Source organism: Dermacentor silvarum, chromosome 1 (assembly GCF_013339745.2).
Source record: "Dermacentor silvarum isolate Dsil-2018 chromosome 1, BIME_Dsil_1.4, whole genome shotgun sequence".
Classification (NCBI taxonomy): Eukaryota; Metazoa; Arthropoda; class Arachnida; order Ixodida; family Ixodidae; genus Dermacentor; species Dermacentor silvarum.
The window spans coordinates 132198311-132218462 of record NC_051154.1 but is presented as its reverse complement, the minus strand read 5'-3'; the positions used below and the strand labels follow the sequence as shown (position 1 = coordinate 132218462).

General features: G+C 44.9%; 1 protein-coding gene across 3 annotated transcripts in view; it reads right to left on the bottom strand.

The window, feature by feature from the left end:
• LOC119436052 (serine/threonine-protein phosphatase 4 regulatory subunit 1-like) overlaps nucleotides 1–20152 on the bottom strand; it is a 108573-nt gene that overhangs the window by 47978 nt on the left and 40443 nt on the right. For all 3 annotated transcript variants that reach the window (XM_037702794.2, XM_037702791.2, XM_037702796.2), the window contains 3 exons: nucleotides 14488–14548; nucleotides 12815–12900; nucleotides 4923–5027 (listed from right to left, as the gene is read on the bottom strand). In XM_037702794.2, coding sequence (XP_037558722.1) covers nucleotides 4923–5027; nucleotides 12815–12900; nucleotides 14488–14548 — 252 coding nt within the window. The remainder of the gene's footprint in view (nucleotides 1–4922; nucleotides 5028–12814; nucleotides 12901–14487; nucleotides 14549–20152) is intronic.

Sequence of the window (20152 nt, the reverse complement as noted above, 5' to 3'; positions counted from 1 at the left end):
TTGGAGCACTAAATCCCAAATTTGGAGCAGTTTCATAAAGAACGCTTACTCATAGAACGCCATAAAATTTACCCCGCATAATAAACGCACCCCCCAACTTTGCATCGGATTCCGGGGGGGGGGGGTGCACTCATTACGCAAGTATATACGGTAATTCACATTAGCAGCATAGGTGAGGGCACGGGCGCAATCGGAGATCGTTGTTCGGAGCGTCCATTCAGTTTCGCCGTGCACGGTTGACCTAGGCCACGACCGGCAAAATTGAAAGCGCGCTCCGAACAACGACCTCGAGTGTGCCCCAGCAGTTCACTGCAGGCAACTTTTTCCGCCAAACACGTGGAAAGTACACATGCATTTCTTCGCGAGTGGTTTCCTTTCGTTCTTTCCTTCTACCCTTGCTAGTTTTGTCCATTGTGTCGCCTACAAAGCTCACGCCATCAGTGCCGGGTTGCTTGCTGTACCGTACAAGCGAGTTTCCCCAAGAAGTATTCGTACCCGCTCCGCTCGTGACCACGTGCACAGATACGGCGAGGATCTTGTTGAGTCAGCACGGCAATCGCGAACTGCTTTCGTTACTGCAAGCAACGCGCACACCGCGTCTCCGCAAGATTTTACTGCATATACAACACGCCACACTACAACCAGCTGCGAAAATATTTTTCGGCGCCCACCACCAAATACACCAACGTCTCGTCAGGATCTTGTCTGCACTGCTGGTACTGTAATGGCGTGTCAAGCTGCCAACGCGGCCTTCATATCCCACTAAAACTAGCGTAACCGAGAAATTTCGCAGCCGGTCGGGCGTTTCGGGGCAGTGTGGCGCAATTTCAACATATATCACGGTTTTGGCACAGCTCAGCGCAAAAATATGAAACTATCAAAATGGCGCAATTGGCGCAGCTGTTGCACCCCTGTAGGTGTCAAAGTTACCACAGAATCTGCTCTTCCGATCATGCAGCATTGTAAGAAAGGTTCACACCAATAAGCAAATTATATGCGAGGGGTTGAGTACACATATTACAAGATATTAATGAAGTGGCACCATCTACACAATGGCAAAGACTGAGCAATCAGATCTAGTGTGAGGCTTTCTACAAATAAGACTAACTCCTTGAGCGAGCTCAGTGCCGCACGCTGGCACGAGGAGTTCCCAACTGCAGCACAAATGCGACCGCACAGTGGCAAGCACTTCAACATCCACCGGAAATAAATGCAACAAATCTGCAAAAATGGCAATGAAGGACCAGCGGCATCGGCTATGTCCCTGACTATGGCCACTCTGTTGACTTTCACAATGATGGTGCACTACAGGTTTTGGCTTCAGTTTTACTAAAAAGGAAGCATCAACAAAACGAGGCTTTCATTTCTACTTTATTTGCCACAGGCTTGACAATACTTTTTGCTTAATTCCTGTTTTGGAGAAGGATGCTGCACTTCTCATGGCACAATTTGGGGCAGCTGTTCCATCACTGCACGAGGTCAGTAAAATCTGCATGCACTCGGACCGCAAATGAAAATTTTCTGTTTCCTGCCACCAGCTTAAATGCATTAATGAATCTACATCTCGCAAATGTAGGCCATACCTTCTCTGAATTTAATAATGCCAATTTACATGCTAGAACAAGTGACCACGCAATGAGGGATACAATGAAAAATGTTAGGCGTAACATTAAGAGACAGGAAGAGAGCGGTGTGGCTCAGAGAACAAACGGGGATAGCCAATATTCTAGTTGACATAGGGAGAAAAAAAAAATGGACCTGGGCAGACCATGTAATGCATAGGGTAGACAACTGGTGGACCATTAGAGTTACAGAATGGGTGCCAAAGGAAGGGAAGTGCAGTCGAGCAAGGCAGAAAACTAGGTGGGGGGATGAATAAGAAATTTGCAGGTGCAAGTTGGAATCAGCTAGCACAAGACGGGTAATTTGAGATCGCAGAGAGAGGCCTTCATCCTGCAGTGCACATAAAAATAGGCTGATGATGAATTTACATGCTCTCACAAGTCTAACCTGATAAAAACAAAGACATGCAACACTTATACTGTTATATCTAATATTCATTATGAACATATACACCAACGTCAATAAAAAGAAATTTGCAACCACATCAACGCAAAAGAAGCAAAAAGGTGGTGCCAGGTGTTGGTACCACAAGCTACCGACAGCCATTAAGTATCTGCCTGCTTGCAGAGTGACCAACATGGACAAGTGGCGCCCAGACAGGAGATGCTCTTGGTCTCCAGTTTGGGTTATATCGAAGTTGATGCTCACGACTTGATATATTGGCTCGCTGTTTGCTGCAGATACCACACGCCATCACGTTCAAAAGAATTGTCCACCACACTTGTTTATGATTAGCAATGTCCCCATACCTTGCCGTTACATGACGTCACTAAATTTTCCTTTGCCAGAATGTCGCAATAATGTCTAACACAAAGTTCGTCATTTCGAGATCAACTTATCAAATTAAAATATATAACAAATGTTTCCCAACTTTGTGCTTACCAAGTGTCATCCTTTTATGTTTGAGAAGTGTGTGTGGTACTACTTAGAAAATCTATGTCACTACTTCAACAAACAGATTTTCTTGCAGAAGAATGTACAGTGAACTCGTTACTACAAACACCACATTAACTAACTTTTCAGAAATCCCCTGCTGACTTCGTTTCAGTGCCAAAGTATTTCAGTACTACGAACGTCAGGATAGGATAGGAATAAACTTTATTTGTCCAGCGGTTAAGGCTGTTGGTGCCCGGGGTCCATTGCCGGAGAAAAATCTTTCGAGGTCCTCGGCAATGGCGAGGATCAGAATACCGAACTTTTCAGAACGCTTGTTATTTAGTTTCCGCGTCATGTTAACAATGCCTCAGTTCTACGAACTAATATTCCTTTACAGCAGCCAAAAGAGTAGGCTACCAGACAAGGCGCAGAAAGAGGACGTTGTGGCTGCACGAGTTCGGAAAACCTGAGATGGGTATGTGATAAACGCAAAAAGAATTCTAAATCTATTGCGGAGACAGCAACACATGGGGTTTTGCGAGTGCATGCTCACAAGCCAAGTGTCACCTAGCAACGGAGGCGTGTCTCTTCCTTCTTTCGCCCTTCTTTCCTTCTTACGCCTGACAAATAAGACCTCCGTTATTTAACAGCAGGGTTCTACCGTATAGTGTTACGGTAGAACCCTGCTGTTACGTTCCCGGGGGCTGCGTTTTTCCGGCTGTTAACGTTTTCGGCCGGTCCCGGCACACCTCCCATTGGTAACGCCGCTGTTGCGTCGCAACTGCGGGACCGTTCCCGCATCATAGGTTGCGAACTGCCACCCCGCGCCGGCCCGAGCGGCCATTTTCACTTTTCATGTCGCTTGGCTTGGTGGCTTGACGATGGCATTGGCCACCCAAAGTGCCGGAGGCGACAACTATGACGTATTTTCGGTTTGCGCCAGCAAAAGTATGACCCTTGAGATCCGTATTTTTGCTATATAAAGATGGTGTCTACAACTCGTTGTGGCCCTAAAATTGGTTTTGGCTCATAGATATTCCGTATAAAGTCCAAGGGTGATAACGCAGTCGCCGCGCGCCGTATGCTGGATGTGCGAGTGAAAACGTGCGAGGGGAGCCGACGACCGCATCTAAATCTCTCGCGCGCAAGAAAAGCAGGGAGGAAACGCGCCTTCTTCCGTTGCGCTCGAGGCACCGGCGAGGGGGGAGGGATAGTGGGGCGGCGTTGTACTGTACTCTGGCATCAACTGCGTACTGCGCGTCGGCACGCAGTCCAAATCTTGAAAGCGATCTGCGTTGGGGCAGAGTCTAGCAGTGTAGGTGCGTCGGCGGCTCGTAGCTTTGTGCGTGCTGTGTGTTCTCGGCACTCAGTTTGCGTTGAAGCGATAGACAACAGCACGAAGGTCACTTTGCTCGCTTCTCCAGTGGCGCTTCCACATGCCGCCAGCATTTGACAGCGCGTGTCTGCGCTCATCAAGTGCGATATGTCACAGCGTGTACCAGCGCGTCGGCAACATCAACTGGAAAAGGATGGAGTGCCGGCTTGGCGGGCTAGGCCAACTGCAGTCAGCAGCAGGATCAGGTTTGAATGAAGGGAGGGGGAAGGTCACGCCCGCGGCTGCAAGATCGCAGGGTCGAGGGATGCAGGCCCGCCTCGCACACGGCACGCACACGTGTGCTCGCTTCGCATTCCGTCGTGGTGGAGAAGGTGCGTCCGGTTGCTGCTCGCGCAAAATGACAAAATTTAGGGCGAAATCTCTAGGTTGTCAGAGGGGAAAATTCGTTATTTCGAGGGGGTCTCCCGCTGCCACTTCGTTACGTAGAGGTCTCGAATGCATGTGCTTCTACGGAGTAACGGCGGGGAATAGAAAAACTTTGTTATATCCAGGAATTCGTTATATGGAGGTTCGTTATAAGCAGGTTTAACTGTATGACCCTTGCAGGCCCCAGAATAAATGTATCCCTGCGCCCAGTAGATCTGGCCCAGTGTGCATGGTTCCCAGTGTTTTATCTATGCACATTTTTTTCAGGTGCTTCACCAACTGCTCTGTACACATTTTCTCTAGATTCTTATGAAGTGTCTGGTTTATGCAACTGTTCGCTTATTGAAACTTAAGATCGCTTATTGAAACTTGAGACCGCTTGTTGCAACATGCGACAACAAATTTCCCTCTGCAGTCAAGCTCAGTAAAAGAGGGGGGGACCATTACAGAATGGTGGCAAATCAAATAGCAAGATAATACGTAAGACTCAATGAGATTTAGGTCAGGACCGTGAAAATGCAACAGCGAGGAACGTATCAAAGGGGTTTCCACTGTTTCCTTTTATCCCATAGGTACCCCTCTCCTTCAGCAAAAAGTTTGTTGAAATGTAAAATTTCACTATTCATAGGCCAACAATCAATCTTCATAGCACACCACTTGCCTTTCGTATGTGGAAGGAAGAGTCTTGACATAGACTGACAAAACGTGGGAGAAACAATGCAGCAGTTGTTTCTTTTCCAATATAGGGTGCCATTTTTGTCATCAACTGAAAATTAAAAACAAATGCTGTCAAACAGGCACAATGTTTCCTCTGACCACCAAAAAAGAAAAAAAAAAGTGAATTTTAGTTTAAACAATGCATATGCATACTTTTGAAATATTGAGACTACTGAACAACTACAGCTAAAGCATATCGAGAAACTCTTCTTGAGCAGCTTGACGATGAGCACTGGTAGAAACAAGCATGCCAACTGCTCATCAAAGCTGGCTGTGATATGAAACAGCAGCAACACATCACAACCACTTTGACGAACAAGTGCAGCAAGCAATAGTCCAAAGGCCATGCAGACCATGTAGTCTCAGATGTGCTTCCAGAAGAATTGTACTAGGCCAGGGTCATCAAAGGTGGCTGTGATATGATTCAAACAAATGACAAACCACAGCCACTTTGATGCCCAGGCCATAGCAGCATTCATGGATGACCGTGTATTGGGATCCTGTAAAACGCAACACATACCACAACAAAATCCACAAGAAATATAGATATTAAGGACCCCATGGAATGCAACTAATATACCTCATACATGGCAGCAAGCCACTTTGATTCAGAAAATTTTTTTAATCTATAGGACAAAGCTGGAAGCAGCATAGTCACATAGGAAAAGTCTAAGGGTCTAAACGTAAACATGTAGTCGCAAGCAAAAGTTTGGAGACCACGGCATCAGCAAAAAATATATTCAAGCGCAGCTCTGCGGCCTCGAATTCGCTTAATACGCTGTATTGGTCAAGCATGCGCACACCGCGTGCGCTCTTGATTTCAGCCAGAATGCCCAGGCTGGGAAGAAAAAAATTGTGGCACCTTTGGTCTACGAACTTTTGCTCGCGACTGTACATTATAGAGAATGTACTTGTGACATTGCATCACAAACTGCCAATACAGTGGAAACTTAATTCATCAGTTAACTTGTGCATGTTAGTTAATTTGACATTCGACGTACACTGCATGCGTTAGAATGAATTCCACTTTAGGCAAAACAACCCTTACACAACATATGTAACGACTGCTAATGTTAACTACAGCACACCACTAATGCAGTATGTCACAAGTGCAAGACCTAGTCTGACCAAAAAGAACAAAGCTTAGTCCCAGCCCTTCAGCTATTATACTGACACCATGAAACGCTGCCCGGCTGCAAATACAGCAGCTATGTACCACACTTATAAGTGCAACTAATTTTTAGCTTACAGTCACAAAACTTCCACAAAATATGTGATCACTACTACTTATCACCACTTCTAGCCAAACAAAACAATGTGCTCACAAAAATTAAGTCCACGCCACAAATTGACTGCCTTCGGTACGAAGGTAGAACAATATCGCCAAAGTCGACACCGAGCCAACCCAGCCACTCGTTTCACAGAATATTAGATCCTTCAGTCCTTACCATCCAGAAATTAGCAGTGCTATGTGTGCCATGGGAGTTGCATCATGCAATACTGCTGCTCCAGCCATTAACAAAGGCTGCACAATTATATTCCACTTGCAATAGAGTGCATATGTGAGGTCAGGAAGCTGCACTCTACAGCATGTGCAAACTTCTTAACCAAGTGAATGCAGACACTGTCAAACACTATTGACACTAGCAATAATAAGCTGCTGCAGTGAACTCTTTGCTTATGACTACAGTCTGCTATGTGCTATAAAAAGCACAATATACTACTCCTCGCAACTCCATTGAGACGTGTATTTGCTGCCAGCATTTGTTCCTACTTTGATTGCAGTTGACTTTTGCAGCAACTTCCTTAATTCGAGTCCTTAACGGCAGTAGAAGGCATGCATTCATTGTTTCGGACTGCCAGATTTTTCAGACGATCTCGCTGCCTCTAGGGAGTCCAAAAAATTTGACATTGACTGTATTTGAAGTCACTGGGTGACAATGACTGCTATCCCCCCAGTTAGTCACTAGCTGTTCAAGCCGCATTCAAACAAAAGCAATGAGATGATCAGGCGGCCCAAAACTTTGTGGTGCACTTGCTCCTGCACTAATGGTTATAGTATGTCTCGTAATGGCAGGTCCGCATCAACACTCCATTTGCCACTGTGTGCCAGCTACAGCCACAGTTGTACAGTCATCTTTGCACCGGTTGTTCAAGCTAAGCAGATCTGAGGGACAAATGGACGTTTATCGCAGTCAAAACACCTCAACCCTTACACACTCACAGGGAGTTGTGCTATTAGCATGCCCTGGGGCACTGAACCGAAAGTTTTTCCGACACTTCAACGATGCATTCAATCCACGAAAGCAGGAACAGTTTATTTGGCTGGCACAGCACTTTTACATGCCAAAGCCATGATCTGATGAGGCACGCTGTAATGGGGGGGTTGGATTAATTTTGACCACCTGAGGTTCTTTAACGTGCATCTAAATCTAACTGCATTAAAGTTTTTGCATTTCACCCCTATCGAAATATGGTTGCTATGGCCAGGATCGAACTCTTGACATTGAGCACAGCAGCACAACACCACAGCCACTAAACTACCACGGTGAGTCCTCGAGTGGTGATGACCACATGTAATGATCCGAACTGCACCTGCCAAGGCGAAGATGTGCTCTACCACAGCAAACAAAGATGCAATGATATCCTCCCAAGACCCGAACACAAGTATGGCACAAAATCTCTCTTCAATGGGATTTTTATTGTGCACTGTTATGTTACGAACTTGAAAAAACAATTTTTAAATTTAAATACCACAGGTTATATGCCAAAAGCTGCGCCTCCATGTGTCCACTATCTCCATCATCTCATCTTTGCTTTTCATCATCGTAATTGCATTTCATTGCTTAAACAGATGAAGATGGAACTATGTGTAGTACATTGCCATGTTGCCGCATCCAATATTTTACGCCATCAGTGATTTCGAAACACCTACAGCTTGCTTTTGGCCATCTGGGACAACACGGAGATATAGATCAAGTTAGTGCCAAATTTCTCAAAAGCGGACACGACAAGAATATGAGTAAACCACTTCTTTATGGTTACACATGCACCGTAGTTCATACCCTGAATCAATATATTGTGTAATCACTTCCGAGTTACTTTTTAAAAATAGTTGAATGCAATGTGCAATGTATTGTACAAGGGGTCTTAGGAGGATATACAGGAAGCACACATTTAGCCAGCTGGTGTTTCCTTTGTTAGTCACTCGAGGCACATCCGGGCAATGAATAATGCTTTTTTTAAAAACAGTCATTGAGTGACCAAAACCGATTGATCCTGCAACACAACAACCAATGCATCCCATGTCAGTGTCGCATTATATTGTGCACAAAATTGCATTATGATACCCACAAGAAATGAAATTTGTCCACCAACTATCAAATAAGGAGCAGCATGCATGCACAACAGTCCTGCAAAGCATTGGCATTCTCGCCAGACTTGCAGTATACCAAAGCAAGCAGCACTGTTGTAGATTTCATGTCCCACTGACAGCACCCCCTAAATAATTTACACGGCTTAAAAAAATTTGTGTGGCAGGTTTCCTGAAGTCTCGATGAAAACAAATTCATGCACAGCTCATCAAAGGTGGCTGTGATATGCTTAGCTATTAGAGACATTTCACAGCCCCTTTGACGGCTGCACAGAAAAGCAGTGGCGTCTTCTGGCACTTTGTGGTGCAATCGCCGACGGCACCGCTGACACTGCATGTGCTATTTCCAACAAAGACAAGGTAGTGAGATGGCAACGCTATCGAACTCATCTCACTACCCATGTCTTTCAGGGAATCAACACTGCAACCCCCAAGGGCACGGGGGCTAAGCACTACAATGCTGGTCCTTGCTGCTTACTCAATGTACAGCTGGTGATGAAAGCTAGAACAAGCTCACATGTCAATAGTTTCAGTACAGAAAACTCAAAAACTTGTATCTTCCATGATGTACAAGCTGCAGGTAACAGTGGCAGGTTATCAACTGATATGTTAACGGTGCTCATGCATGCACAACCATAAGGTAACAGATACCACTCTATATGCAACGACAGGAGAAACTAGAAAACAACATTCTGCAAGAAGTCACATGCGAGTACAGTCGAAGAAATAAGGCTACAAATTTGCTGTTCACAGCAAGAGGTAGGCAACTTGTCAACTCACAATTTCATCTGAATACATAAGTGAACTATCTAAGGAACTACTAATCAGCTCAGTAGATAATGCAAATGCAGTGAGTGAGGCACAGAACTCGTATACCACATAATAGCACAACACCTATCGAACAAAAAATAAGACAAAAAGCCGCTATCCATTGTCCAAAGTGCTCTGTACAAGTGCTCCGAATGCATGCAACTGACATCCTGAACATTTAACAAAAAGAAGCATAAATTCTTAAGAATGAGGAGACCCAAATTTTAGTTTAAAAATGTCGATATCAAAAGCTCTGATCAGTGCTGCTTAGTAGAATGTAGGAGTTGTAAAAATACACAATATCAAAGTTTCCTTATTTATATATCAGTGAACCCTGAAAAATATGGAAACAAATTCCCCACAGAAGATACAGTGGAATCTCATTGATACGATCTTCACGGGAACCGGAAAATAAAGCGTATCATCAGAAATCATATCATCCAGCCATACATATTATCTGGAAAAGAAAAAAACATTTCATCCCGAAAAATGTATTATGAATAATCGTATCAACGAGGTTCCACTGTATTTTTAAATACCCAAGTATTAAAACGAAATTACTAATAACATGAAATAATAATGTAATAAGGCACAATAAGGTGTTAAGCCACATGCTGTTTGATGATGCAATGGTGCTAGAAATTGCTTTTTAGAGGGCCACAAAACAGCAACACTACATCCGTACATTGGAGTAGTTAAACCTCAATTTACCGAAGAAAACAAGAATTATTTTATACCTTCGTTAAACCAGAAAACATTCAGAGCAAAAAACTTTATTTACTACCTACATTTGTACTTATCGTAGACCACAAACCTATTCAGCATGTATTATGTTCTTTCATGAAAGTAGCTAACTTTACGTCAGTGCTATCCACCACATAAACCAATTCTCCATCATTCTAATACCTTCCCAAAACACTTCACTGAATTGTTTTGAGGTTTTCAATGCATCAGGCAGTGTGTGTGAATTGCGAAATCGAAGTACCCCTTTAAATAGAAAATTTCATAATCGGGTTTTGTTAAATCAAGGTCCGACTGCTACATAGCCAATGTTCTTGGAGAACCGAAGAAAATAAAACCTTAAGTTTCTCCTTTTTGAACCTGACTGTAGCGCCCTTCACGACAGCATGTTGCATGTTTGCACTGTATGTGCAACTCACTAGGTTGAGCTGTTAGCTCCTTATAATACAGCGTAATCTTTAAGTTCCTACCATATGCTATAAAAAAATTGGTGACATCGAGAGGTGATAACGCAGCAACTACAATGCACTGTCGCCTCTCCTTTTTGAGAGTCTCTTTACAGTAAAAGCTCGTTAGTTTGGATTTCACAAGAGCGAAACAAAATTCTGAATTGTCCAAATATTGAATTATTGAAAGTATCAGAAAATAAACAAATGCTTACTACAACACGCTTTCATTTAGCTTTCATTTACTGAATGAATCAGCAAACCCAGTTTCTATTTTGCACAAAAGTAGTGCGGAAGCTGCAATTGTCATCTCATGTCTGATCACCGCTAGCAGAATTCACGAAGGCCTCGAACAAATTCCTTGCAGCATGGCCATGGTACGTGTTTATCCTAGACGCTTTTTACTGCTACTGCACACACCTCCCGATTATTTTTTTTGTCAGTGAGCTGGTCACGAACAGTACGTGTTTATCCTAGACGCTTTTTACTGCTACTGCACACACCTCCCGATTATTTTTTTTTGTCAGTGAGCTGGTCACGAACAGATCGTTCGTCCATCGCGATGTAGGCGGTGCTCTTTATGCTCAAAAGCTTTGCTCAGTCAAAATGATACTGTTTGCCACAACCGCTGCGAACGAAAATGTGGCCGCTATCAACACGGTCATGGACGGCAACATTTCGGTTCTGAAGGCACGTAGTCGACGCACACACCGAGTCAAAATGAAACAACCGTTAGCTGCAACTGCAGACAAAATCGCAGTCTATCAACGGAATCATCGATGACAACTAAGCAGTTTTGAAGGCATGCGGCCGACATAGTGTTATGCGCAGCAGTAAACATGAGAATAGAGGCTTTAAAGGCACATATAGGGATGAAGTGCTCCGGCGTTGCTGTCATTCATGTACGATTTCCGCCGATGACTACGGCGACGTGGACACCGCCGCTTCGTTTCGGTTGGACGCTAGCGCATTTTTTTGCTCTTTTGTGTCGCACATTTGAAGCACTCCGCTCTCACCAAGTTCAGAGTTGTTCAAATTAACTAATGTATGGCCAAATACGTCAGAATTAACGAGCTTTATTGCAATAAATAATGCATGCCAGAACCAGAGGACGGGTCTGAATTATCCTATTTGCCGAATTAACGAGGGTCGAATTAACAAGGTTTTACTGTACCAAGTCTCCACACACAATAAGTGACATTTTCTGTGTCAGTGTAGTTTACCTATTCAGGTTCACTTACTGTTCTTTAACATCCCTTAAATACAGCGGAATCTCGTTAAATTGGGAGCGTGCAGCGCAGCCGTACACTCTCACGAAGCCATACTTTTATGCAAGATTTTCGCTGCCATGCAGCCGCACTTTAAGCCAAAATTTGCATATAACCCGCACCTCGATTATACTGTCACAATTGTAACATTTCTGATGCAGGTTATATGTGCCAAATTGCAGTACTGGCAACGGGAGTAGCAGAAGACGCATGGCTGCATAGCTGGATTGGAAGCAATGCCGCGCGAGCGAGCACAGTCAGTGGAGTGTTACGTTTGGATTAATTGTCGCGAATGTTTAAGTGTTCGAATTATTGGCCATTTTCACACACTGAACTAAACAATTGTGACAGGACCCCAGTGATAATTTGAATAAACCATAAGTTAGAATGAAGTAGGTTCGAATTAACAAGATTCCAGTGTACACATTCAAATTAATATTTGCCAACTTCATGTAACAAGTATTACTACTAAGTGCATACTAACTTGGCAACAAAGCTGAAGTGCCTTCAAAGAAGACTGCAAAATCTTAACGCTACTGGGAGAATGCATGGAACGACATCTTGTTAAGTGCAATGCCAACATATAAGGACCAAGGTATTATTAAGAGGCCCTACACAACACTATCTTGCTCAAAGGGAGCTAGTGATTTTTCCTGTGTCTATTCAAAAATCGTCATCTTTCTTTTCTCACTAATATGCATGTTAAGAACATTTATGAGAGGGCCAGACACAAAGAACAAAAAGAAGGGTCAATGACAGCCGGCCCATGGCAAAGGAAGCACTCTAAGCAGACACACCCAAGTTATATACTGCTACAACTTTAATACATTAGGAATGACTAGAAGAAAAACTTCAAATGCACTTAACGGTAGCTTTGGCTTATTCCAACGTAAATTTGTGAGGGTGTGCCCTTGCACAGCAAAGACTGCAAACATTGTAAAGTGTTTTGTGGCCCCTTTATCAAGTGCACGAGCAAAAAAAATCACAAAGTGAATCAAGTGAATCTAGATCACTAGCTTTATGCACAATGCCCTTCAGCACTTTATTTTCACCTACATTATTGAACAGAGTTTCAGTACAATAAGCTGCTGACAAGCAAATCTGCATCAATAAACTCCATTCAAGTATTAGACATGCTGAATTAACAGTTGTGTGATGCACTTGCAATTGTTTTAATTATAGAATATAAAATGCTTACTGTCACTGCTTCCATGCGATAGTCATCCATGTTCTCACTTTCGGTGAGATGCACCACGAGACTGCATATCTGTTCTTCCAGCTGCTCTGAGGATGAGAGCAGTGAAACCTCAGGTCAGTAAAATATAGAGTGCAATGCATCAGGAAATTCACGAGAAAAAAAATGCAGAACACATAAAACACGACAGCCGCCACACTGTCATCATGGTGCCCGTCCTGTCATATCTACTCTTTGCCCACTACTTTTTTTGCACTTGATTCCTTAAGTACAACTTGCTGTTAACTAGCTCAAACAAAGCCAGCGGAACACCTGTACAAATAAGCAGCCTGCTTTTAATCACAGACTATGGTAAGGCAGTTAATGGAAGTGCAGTTGTCCACTGCAGTTCCATACTTGGTTTCGTTGCTTAGTATGCTTTAAGCTTGTACTACACATCATACAGGTATGAAAATGTTGTACCCCGGCTATTTTCCACACTAGGGACAGGATAACTAGTGTAGCAACAAGTTCAATGGGGATATGTAGTTTAAGGTGCTACAGAGTTGATTACTGATGCAAAGACCAATTCCTTTTCTTCCTGTATAACAGCATGACGGTAGAAGTTACAGTTTTGGAAATTGGATGTTACAGATGTTAGTTTTTGAAAATTTGAAAAGCATCACAAAAATTAAATTGTGGGGTTTTACGTGCCAAAACCATGATCTGATTATGAGGCACGCCATAGTGGGGGACTCCGGAATAATTTGGACCACCTGGGGTTCTTTAATGTGCACCTAAATTTAAGTACACAGGCGTTTTTCATTTCGCCCCCATCGAAATGCGGCCGCCGCGGCCGGGATTTGATCACGCGACCTCGTGGTTAGCAGCCTAACACCATAGTGTAAAGCATCACACCAGTGTGAACTCTGTTCATATAGACAGCCTTCTTGTGTTATATATGCCAGCCAGCAGGACACCTGCAGCAGCCATTTTGTCCCCACTAAAATGGTATCCAGCTTGGTCCCATGACAGCTAAGCTAGCCACATTATTAGGAGCAAAATATGGTAAAGAATATAGCTTTATATTCAGAGCAAGGTGCCTGTCTCAGTCTGGCAAATTAAAAAAAAAAAAAAAACTAATCATTACACATGCTCCAAAAACAATGCCAGATGCATGAAGACACTGGGTTCAGGGGCGCGATCTTGTACGCGTTCCAAAATCGAACGGAGGCGGTCCGTTCCATCGAGCCGCACACGATTGGTCAATTTGATCGTCACGGTTCTAATTGACCAATCGTGTGCGGCTCGATGGAACGGACCGCCTCCGTTCCATTTTGGAACGCGTACAAGATTGCGCCCCAGTTGTCCACTGCACTTCCATACTTGGTTTCGTGGCACCATAGGTGAACTAATGCTGTAACTTGCATGACCTGAACTCAAGCAAAACTACAAATGGCACGGTTGTGCAGTACTAGAAAACAGTGTAGTCAAACCGAGGAAATTCAGTTTTGGATAATTCTTGTACTCCTTGTTCCCTCACAAGTGAAGCTTTTTACTGGGTAAGTGATACGAGCTAATGGTTTGAAGAACGGAGGTAGAATATCCTATCATGAACCAGAAATGAAAGGTTTGAGTGCTGCTGGCAGCACTTGCAGCAAAGCAAATTAAGTAATGTTGGGTATGGTAACACTTACTGCGATCTATCAATCCTCGTTCTAAAATGAACAACAGGGACACTTGTGTCCTTTTTCTGACCTGGAACAAGAACAAGCCAACATAAGGTCAATTGGAACACCCAAAGAAAAATTCTTAAGGCACACGAAAAGGCAATGCTAAATCAATTTAGAGTGGTGAAAAGGAAAGACCAACTTTCAATTTATTGACCAAACTGCAGCACCACAAGGTTACTGTGATATTATGAACTTTGAAACAATTTCGTGCAATACAGGCCGCTACCATGAAGAAAACAGTCTCGGTTCTTTTAGTTCAAAGTAAAACAGTTATGCGGAAATCCACAAAGTTTGTTGAACTTTCAGAAAGGAAAAAAATGACGCCCACCCAAAGTTGCATGAAGCTGCACAAACTCACTCCACCAAAAGTCACTCCACCAACAAAGCCTAACCAGCTAGCAGATGGTAAGGCAAGAGATTAACTTCAAGTATGCTCTCAACCTGCAATCTGCTAGGCTCCTGGTTAGTAAATGCCCAAGTTAGAGCAAATGCCCAAGAAGGCAGTGGTGCCAAGTCTGAGCCTTGGACCAGGACAGATTTTCCTTCAATGGCTAAGCTTTTTGAAGAGCCTGTGTGGCATCTTCCTTCCGAGCTTTGTGCTATTCTCAGGTGCACGTCAATGTTTTCCCTTCTATAATCCTTGTTCACTAATAAGCAATTGACTGGTCTTGAGAACATTATCAAAATCCATGAACACAGGGAGAAGGAGAGCTAGTATGAGCAAGTGTGGCATCACCAACCACCTTTTTGCGACACTATAAAGCTAATTGCAGATTGAGCTTGCTGACTGCATATAGTGCAATTAATGCATCACCCATTTCCGCTGCGTAACTAAGTCCTTGAAGCAATTACCGAGATTGCCAAAACCCAAATCGCCATTCAAATTTTCAGCAAAAAGTGAACACTGACGACAACACGCCTTATAGCGTATTTCAATGGCAGATTCGAAGCACAGTTGAATCTCAATAATTCGAACTCTAAGGGGCCCGAAAATTTGTTCGAATTAAAGGAAGGTCGTATTTATGAAGTATTCGAGCACCAGAGCACGATGCACGAACTGTGCGAGTCCCGAAATATCGCGACGCGCAAGCGCATAGCGAGCGCAACCGCCCATGCCGGCTAATGCTCGGTTCCCAAACTCTGCAGAAAACTAAACTTCTGGGAGGGGATGGCGTCGGCATGACGACGGGCGTGCGCGCGCGCAGAGATCGTTGAAGGTGAGGGAGGCAGGGAAGCGGATTTAGCCCCGGCAACTCCGCCACTTCGGTGGCAGTAGCTTCGGTGCCTCCCCTCGTCCTCTCTCAACTCCCTCGCAGCTCCCTCACCTTCGACTGTCTCCGTGCGCACGCGCCACCGTGCTGTCACCGCCGGCACAGCCGGCCCGGCGCAGATTAGCCCGCTCCCTGAAGTTTCGTTTTCTGCCGTTATCGGGAAGCGAGTGTTTGCTGGCATGGGCAGTACCGCTGCATTAAGCTTTTGCTCTATGGCGGTGTCGGAGCAGGTGTCGGAGCAATGCCGGTCAGAGGAGCAGCCGCGTTATTTAGCGCGCTGCTGAGAGCATTGTCGGTCCACGATATGTTCGAAATAAGCGTAGCAAATGCTTTCGCGTTCGAATTATCGAGCGTTTTCACCAATTGAACTTTGACGGGACCACAGCCTCAGTTCGAATAAACCGGCAGTTCGAATTAGGCGTGTTCGAATTAACGAGATTCGACTGTACTTACGGAGCAACATTTTCTGCTCTTTTTGGAGCAAGACTGTTCCAGTCGCAGATGGGGGCACCAGATGCGTGCTCCAATGGCAGTGAGAGCACTCGCAGAGGCAAGGTCAATCAACGGAGCAACCGAAGCTCTCGGTTGATGTATTTCCTGTGCCCAGCGTGCATCTAGGCATCTTTACTCCAACATCAATGGATGCGAGGGATGCCACTACAGTCGAACCCGTTTATAACGACTCGATACTTCAGTGAAAAGTGGTCGTTATATTGATACTTTGTTATACAACCTTTGTCCGTAAAGTTCAGAGACTAAGTCTATTAAAAAGAATGCGTTTAACATTGAAATAACTTCTGCAGCACCCCTTCAAAATAGTCTCTTGCAGTCTATACACAGCTTTTAACGCTTCTTGAGGTCTTGGAAACAGTTGGAAAATGCTTCTTTTGGCAGGGCTGTCAGCTCCTTTGTCGTGGCGTCTTAAATGGCCTCCACGCTCCCCATCCAGCGACCTTTTAGGGCTCTCTTCACACGAGGAAACAGGAAAAATCTCATGAGGAGAGGTCAGGCGAGTATGGCGGATGGGGAAGTGCAGTAATGCTGTGCTTGGCGAGAAATTTTGTCATGCTGAGAGCAGTGTGCGGCTTTGCGTTATCGTTGAGAAGGCTCCATTGTCCAGATGCCCATAAGTCAGGGCGACGGCGTCGCATTGCATCACACATGTGTTGGAGCACGCGGATATAAAACTCCCAATTCACCGTCTGCCCTTGTGGGACGAACTCGTGGTGTATGACACCTCTGGAATCGAAAAAAACTATCAGCATCGTCTTTGTTTTTGTGTTCTGTCGCCGCACCCTTCTCGGCGCCGGAGTGCTTGCGCTCACTGATGCCCGCATGACCTAGTCCTGTGTGAGGGAGTGCGGCACAAGTCTGGCATTCAGCTTTCGTTTCCCCAAGTTCTCACGCCAAGTTGTCTTACTAATGTCGAGGGTATCCGATAGCATGCTGACTGTAATGGTGCGGTCTTGCTATACGATCTCCCTAATCCGAGCCACGCTGTTTTCACTCCGTGAGCGCCTCTGCCTTGTATCGTCTTCCACCGACGTTCTCCCCGAAACGAACCTCTTGTGCCACTCGAAAACTCGCGCCCGCAATAATGTCTCGTTGCCGTAAGCGTCATGAAGGAGCTCATCTGTGTGTGGCTGTTTTGCCAAGCTTCACACAGAATTTTATGTGTACACGCTGTTCGAGGTGGACGTCCATTTCTCCACATTCACTCACAGTAGAAAGCGCAGACGACCAGTGACTTACGTTTCTACATGTTGTGCCATCTAGTGGCTGCCACAGCAATTAACAAATAGCTCAGGTTAGCCCCAAAAGATTGCGCTACACATGCGCACCAACATTTGTTCTGCGGAATCATTTCTAGAGAAGAAAATAAATCAGTCAAGAAATTTTACGGACAAAGGTTGTACATGGACTCGCCCTTAAAAACCCTCAAACGAACTGCACTGAAGCTGGTGTCAGCAGTTATGATTCGGCAGCACTTGGGTCCAAAAACCAGATTTTCAGTGTCAGTTTTGTTCCCGGTGCGTTTCTGCACCTAGCTGCAACGACATTGTGTAGCTCTTTCAATTGAAAAACAGCGCCCAGTTCTGAACACCAGTAATTTCGAAACTGCAAGTGCAGCCAGCATTTTTTATTCGAGAGCTTGTGATATATTTTTCTACCAGCGGGACCTAACTATTCTGCACACGAGAGCGAAGCGTTCTAGTAGGCCAGCAGCGTAAACTTCGGAAGCTGCTGCAGCATGCCGCCATTCGGCGAAGGTCTCGGACATTATGATCTCAGTCTTACGACTGAGCGTCAGCTCCACAAGAGCCGAAACATTATGTTACCTATGTCGTTTCGGGCAGAAAAAAACTAGACGTCCGAATGGTAAAACATCACCGCGAACCATTATCAGCAATCGGCAACGCGTAAGCGAAGTGCCGCCAATAACGGCATAGTAACTGCCGACCATTCGCAACATTGCGTGGTGCCAGCACGTGGTGCAGCATTCTGGCCAACTCGGGCCTCATTGACAGGGACGTTTGAGCGGCTGTTCCCATGGTGGATAGACAGATGGTCGTTCTAAATCATTAAAACAGGCATAGTGCACATGGTTCCGCACAGACAATTGCACAAAAACGAGTGACACCGTCGTGGCATCCGATATCGCACCGACACGTGCGCCAGCGAACAGCCCACACCATGCTTCTTATGGATGGATGGATGGATGGATGGATGGATGAGGCTGAACCCTTCAAATCGGGCGGTGGCATACGCCACCTAGCCGTGACTATTAACATATTTTGTACTTTGTGGTGGGTGAAATTTCACCCCTGCCTTGATTTTAGCCATCTATCAGATAACCCCCGTTTGGTTATTTCTACCCGCTTAAAGTCTATTTTACCTTCACTGTCCCTAAACCCCAATGCTTTGAAAAAATCAGCCCCGTTGCTTTGCACTGTAGGGTTAAGCCCTTTACAGAAAAGTATGAGGTGTTTAGCCGTTTCCTCTTCCTCTTCACACGCACCGCATGTGTCTATACCTTGGTACTTGACTCGGTACCATCTTAGTCCGCAATACTCCCATCCTGGCTACAAACAACAAAGAGCTTCCTCTAGAATTATCAGATATTTTCTTTGGCAATTTCTTGCTTGAAAGTTCTGTATGTTCCCAGTGATGATTTCGTCTGCATCCCCGTTTTCCACAGACCCCTCTGTTTCTTTAACCTTTTTCTTAACCGCTGTTTCCTGGTTTGCACCCCTCCTGCAGTCCAAATATTTGACAATTTTCTGGTCAGCTTCCTCCATTTTGTGTCAACATTCCTCATGTACAAATAACTGAAAACTCCTTACCCAGCGCTTTTCTGCCATTTCTCTCAATCGCACCTCAAATTGTATCTTGCTGCTAGCTTCCCTGCCCTCAAATGAGGTCCATCCCATGTCACCCTGTACCCCCTGATTTGGTGTATTTCCGTGTGCTCCCAGAGCCAGTCTACCTACCCCTCGCTGCTTAGCTTCCAACCTTGCTCGAACCTCTGATCTCATGCACAGGACCGCATTGCCGAAAGTCAAACTAGGGACCATCACCCCTTTCCAAATCCCTCTCACCACTTTGTACCTATTGCAATTCCACAGTGCCCTATTTTTCATCACAGCTGCATTTCTGCTACCTTTAGCCGTTACATATTTTTCATGTTCCATTAGGTACTCATCCCCATTGTTTATCCATACTCCAAGATATTTGTACTTATCCACTACATCCACTATGCTGTACACGGCACACCTCCGCCCTGGAGCCGTGCCTTGAAAACACGCGATGGGGTCGCTCGCTCATCTCGAAGGCCATATGATCATCACTGTTGGATTGGAACAGGGGCGCGCACTGATGTGCCCGCAGTTTGATCACGCTTCCGTGCTATGGCACTTTGCGTTACCCTCTTTTTGCCGTGACCGGGTTCGAAGCGTTCGTTGTAGCAGTACAGCGATTCATACTACGTTTGTTATATCTGGAAGCAGTTTCCATAAGGAGGGGCAAAAAATCTTAATTGCACTGAAATGTGGCCGTTATAACCAACAGATTGTTATACCTGGAATCGTAAGTGGGTTCAACTGTATATCGCATCGGGAGCTTTTGCTCGCACTGCTTGACAGCGATAGCTCTGAATGTGACAAGTTCAAATAGTGTAGGGATGAATTTGACTGCGACTCTGAAGCCACCAGTATACAGCAAGCCTTCCAAATGTTTTGCCTTCATGCCAAGAGACCAAAAGTCTGCTACATCGAGGACGTCGCTCGTTGCTACTCGCCGAGCTGCTGCGTGCGATTTGTAAGGATACAGTGGTTTCAGGACAGCAGATTGCAAGTACT